At 59.1% G+C, this 4,114-nt stretch overlaps 1 protein-coding gene across 1 annotated transcript in view; it reads right to left on the bottom strand.

Moving 5' to 3' along the window:
• SOX10 (SRY-box 10) overlaps positions 1-3,823 on the bottom strand; it is a 16,058-nt gene extending 12,235 nt beyond the window's left edge. Inside the window, exons 1-2 of the mRNA XM_027871119.1 lie at positions 3,625-3,823; positions 2,377-2,858 (exon numbers count right to left, since the gene is read on the bottom strand). Of these exons, the coding sequence (XP_027726920.1) occupies positions 2,377-2,789 (413 nt within the window). The 5' untranslated portion in view covers positions 2,790-2,858; positions 3,625-3,823. The remainder of the gene's footprint in view (positions 1-2,376; positions 2,859-3,624) is intronic.
• Between the last annotated feature and the right edge of the window lie 291 nt (positions 3,824-4,114).

Below are 4,114 nucleotides of genomic sequence, written 5' to 3'. Positions count from 1 at the left end.
GGCTGGCCTGCCCTTTCTCTTTCTCTCACACCCTTTCCTTGCCGGCTCTTGGGAGCCCGCGTCTGCCCAGACGTATATGAGACTCAGTTAGGGATCAGGACCAAGGACCCCTGCCCCAGCACTGCTCCCCAGCCGGGCTCTGCTGTTCATTCCCAGGTTGTCCCAAGGGGTCTGGCCCGGCAGCTCTGAGGGATCTCTGGGTTCCTCCAGGCCTTGGATCTGCAACGGAGGGACTCTCCCAGATCGGGGTGACTGGGGACAGAGCTGTCAGAAAACCGCTGCACGGACCGGGGCCCAGAGGGAGCTCTCCCAGCTCCTAGCATTTTGGGCTGGTGCCCTCTCACACACCAGAGCTTGCAAAGACTCTAAAATACAGAATATCTGAGTCGGGAGGAGCCTTAGAACAGGGAACTCCAGAGCCAGGTCAACGCCTCGGTTTCACAAATGGGAAAACTATGGCCGAGAAGGAAGGTGAATCGCTTGTGTCCTCACTATGATGGGCCTGGGAATTAGGACTCCAATTTTCAACTCCTGTCTTCTTGCTCGACCTGCTACCACACTCTGAAAGCACAGGCACATGGTTTTGGGGCTGGAAGGAAGGGAGCGGAGGTGGGGAATTGTGGGGCAGGGCAGAGGGCCAGCAGGGACCCGCCCAGGTCCCCTGATCTGAAGATTTGCCCTTTTTCAGATGCCGATTGGGGGATGGGGCAGCAGGGAGGAGGAGGTGATACAGCCTCCCTTTTGGGGGGAGGGTGCCTACGGGGGTGGTGGGATGAGGAGTCATGTAACCATCCTGAGCACTGCTGTCCCTCGCCCAGCCTTTGGGTAGAGGTAGAGCCTGCTGGGGAGAGGAGGGAATTGGTAATCCCTGGATAGGGTCCCAAGAGGAAAGATGGCCCCAGGAGGGAAGATGACCTGAGACTGTCCTGGGGGCCCGCTGGGTGGTGGGGCGGGCACCGGGGCAGGGGGAGAATGGTAGATAGAGTGTACGACTGGATTAGGAGACAGTCTCCATTGCTACCATAGGGATGGGCGCCTGGCTCTTCCTTCTGGGGCTATTCTTGGGCTTGACAAAGAGAAGCCTAGGAACACTACAGAGTAGAAACAGGAATGGGACGTGATGGGAGATGAGGAAGACAGGCCTGGGGAAGCCTGTGCCAACTGGTGCCATGAGGACTGACCTTTATGAGGCCAAGCATGGTGGGCATGCCCAGGGATGGGGGCAGCAAAATGAAGGGAGCATTGGCGTGCCGGGATAGGTCTGACATCCCATTTTTCCTTACAGATTTCTCTCTCCTTTCCCTCTTTTCTCATCTTTTCAACTCCTTGGTTGCCTGGGATTGTCCCTAACTCTGAGGACTCAGACGAGAGAAAAGTTCACCATCCTTCCATTCTTCCTTCCCCCCTTCTCTAGTATCTATATACAAGGGAGCACACACACACACACACACACACACACCCCAACACATCCCATCCCCATCCTTATTCAGTCATCAAATCACAGTCTGTCAAAACCAGAAGAGTTCTTAGAATTCTCTAGCCCAGCCCTCCCCCTCAATTTACAGATGAGGAAACTGAGACCCCCAAAGGTTGAGGTTAAGCTGCTTGTCCAACGTCCCACAGCTTGTAAGTGGCGGAGCTGGGATACGGGCCCGGTTCTCCCGTGAGGTTCTGTGCAGTTTATGACGCTCCTTGTCTAACTCTGCCCTGGCCCCCAGCCCTCTTCTGTTCTCCAGGTTGGAAAGCATGGAGGACTCAGCTATTAGAGAAGGCTGTTTCATGAATGGGGAACATATGGCATGAGGACTCAGTTTCCTCATCTGTAAAAGGAGATGGTTGGACTAGAGGGTTGCTTTCTAAGGGCCCTTCCAAGCTTGCGGTTCTGGGATCCTGTAATCTTGTGAATCCACCCATGGTCCCCAGCCCAACCCAACCCAAGCTCCTTGTCCCCTCCCTCCCTCCCCCAACAGAATACCAACCACCAGAGGGCGCTGGTGACTCTGCTGACTCTAGCCTTGGGGGGAGAAGCTACCAAAGAGTCTTGGGTTCAAATGTTCTGGGGGAAGGTGAACTTGGTGGGTAAGTGTGAGAAGGAGGCAAAGGAGGCCCCTTATCTTCTAGCCACCCCACGGCCGAGCAGGAAGCGCATCGGTTCAAATTTGGGCTCTGCCACCACCCAGTACCAGGGTGACCTTGGACAAGTCCTTTCCTTTCTCTGGGCCTCAGTTTCCCTTACTGTCGACATCATGATTTCCAAAGCTCCGTCCCAGCTCCAGAGCCAAGAATGGGAGGGGGCCCCCTCTCCCCGGCTGGCATCCCCTCCAGAGGGCCCGCCGCTGCTTCCTCCGGGCTCTGCCCCCACCCCCGGACCCTTACCTCCACAGCTTCCCCAGGGTCTTGCTGAGCTCTGCGTTGTGGAGGTGCGGGTACTGGTCGGCCAGTTTCCTCCGGGCGGCCTGCGCCCACACCATGAAGGCGTTCATGGGGCGCTTCACGTGGGGTTTGCTTTTGCTGCTGCCGTTGACTCGGACGGGCATGGGCACCAGGGTCCAGTCATAGCCACTGAGCACCTGGCTCACAGCCTCCCGGATGCATACGGGAAACTTGTCGTCGTCCACCTCGGGGTCCTGCTGCTCCTTCTTCACCTTGCCCAGCTCCCCGGGCCCAGGGCTGGCATGGAGGGCCGAGCCGTCCGGCCCCATGGAGGGGCCTCCAGGGGACAGGCACCTGGGGTCTTCGGAGCCCACTGGGCTCAGCTCGACCTCCGAAAGGTCCTGCTCCTCGCTCATCGTGCTTCTTTCTTCCTTCTCGTCCTCCTCCTCTGGGCCCCTCTGCCAGGGAAACCTTCTGCCTCTGGACTGGAAAGGGAGGAGAGAGATGGAGTACGGGTGCCTCCTGGTCTCCTGCTCCTGGGGAGCACCCACAGGTCCTCCCTTCCCCCAGCCCTGGCTCCCAGCCCAGCTGGGTGGCAGAGGGGAGAGGGAGACAGGGCCAGAGCCCCGGGCCAGCCCCCCAGGTCCCCACCTTGGCAGAAAGTGAACTCCAGCCCCAGCGGCCCAACCCTGCAAGTCCCTCCCAGACAGGGAAAGACCTCCTCCCCCTTCCCCTCCCCCCAACCCCGTCCCAACCGTTTCTTGGTGTGGGTGGATTTGAGGATTTTTTTTTTTTGTTTGTTTCTGCTTTCAGGTGGTGGTTTGTGGAGAGAAAGAGAGAAAAACGGACTCCCTAAAGAATATAATCTCTCTTTGGGAATTTCCCATTTTCTCACCTCTTCCCCCTTGCCTCTCAGCGGTGCCCCATCTGGGCAGATGGGACCGAGATGAGGGGAAGCAGGACAGGGACAGAGGCTCTCGTCAGCCTCCCCTCATCCCCCTCCAAGATTCCGAGACGAGAGCAGGGACACCAGGCAGGTGGCAGGCAGGGAAAGGGCCAGACAACTCCCCGCTTCCTCCTGTACCCTCCTCTCACGCTGGTGCCCATCTGGGCGAAGGAGAACAGGCAACAGAAGGGATGGCAGAGCCCCGCTCAGCCTCCACTAGACTCCCCTTGCCGTCCACTAGCAGAAGAAGGAGCAGGGTGGGAGGGGGGTCCAGGGAGAGGCACAGGGGCAGGGAGGGAACTCACCTCGGTCGGCCTCCGGTCCCGTCTGGAGCAGTGAGTCCCAATGTGGGGCAATGAAGAGGGGATCCCAGGGCTCGGGGTCCAGCTCCAGGCTTGGGAAGATGGGGTCCCTCTGGGTTCTGAGGGAGGGAACTGGGGGCCTCAGGCTGCTGCCATGCAGCAGAGAAACCAGCTCACTCTGCTCACCACCACTCAGGCTGGACGCCGCTGACTGACTGTGGCTGCTGAGGGCTGGGGAGGGAGGGAGGGGGGAGGGAGGGAAGGAAGGGCGGAAGGTGGAGTCATTTGCTCTTTTGCTCTCCCCGACCCATGGGGTTCCTACAGGTCCCCCCAGGCCCCCCACCCCCTCAGCCCGCCCTGCCTTCCCTGGTCCTCGTCTCCTTTCTCATTTGGGGGAGACAGCAGTTGGGGTGCCAGGGCTGCATATAGATTGTGGCCTGGGGACGAAAGACATTCCACTGGGAAGTGGGGCCCTGTGGCTTAGGGGATTTCA

The sequence above is a fragment of the Vombatus ursinus genome, unplaced genomic scaffold, assembly GCF_900497805.2.
Source record: "Vombatus ursinus unplaced genomic scaffold, bare-nosed wombat genome assembly UNPS02003292.1, whole genome shotgun sequence".
NCBI classification, from domain to species: Eukaryota; Metazoa; Chordata; class Mammalia; order Diprotodontia; family Vombatidae; genus Vombatus; species Vombatus ursinus.
Note: the sequence above shows the minus strand (reverse complement) of the source record. Positions and strands in the feature narration are given on the sequence as shown.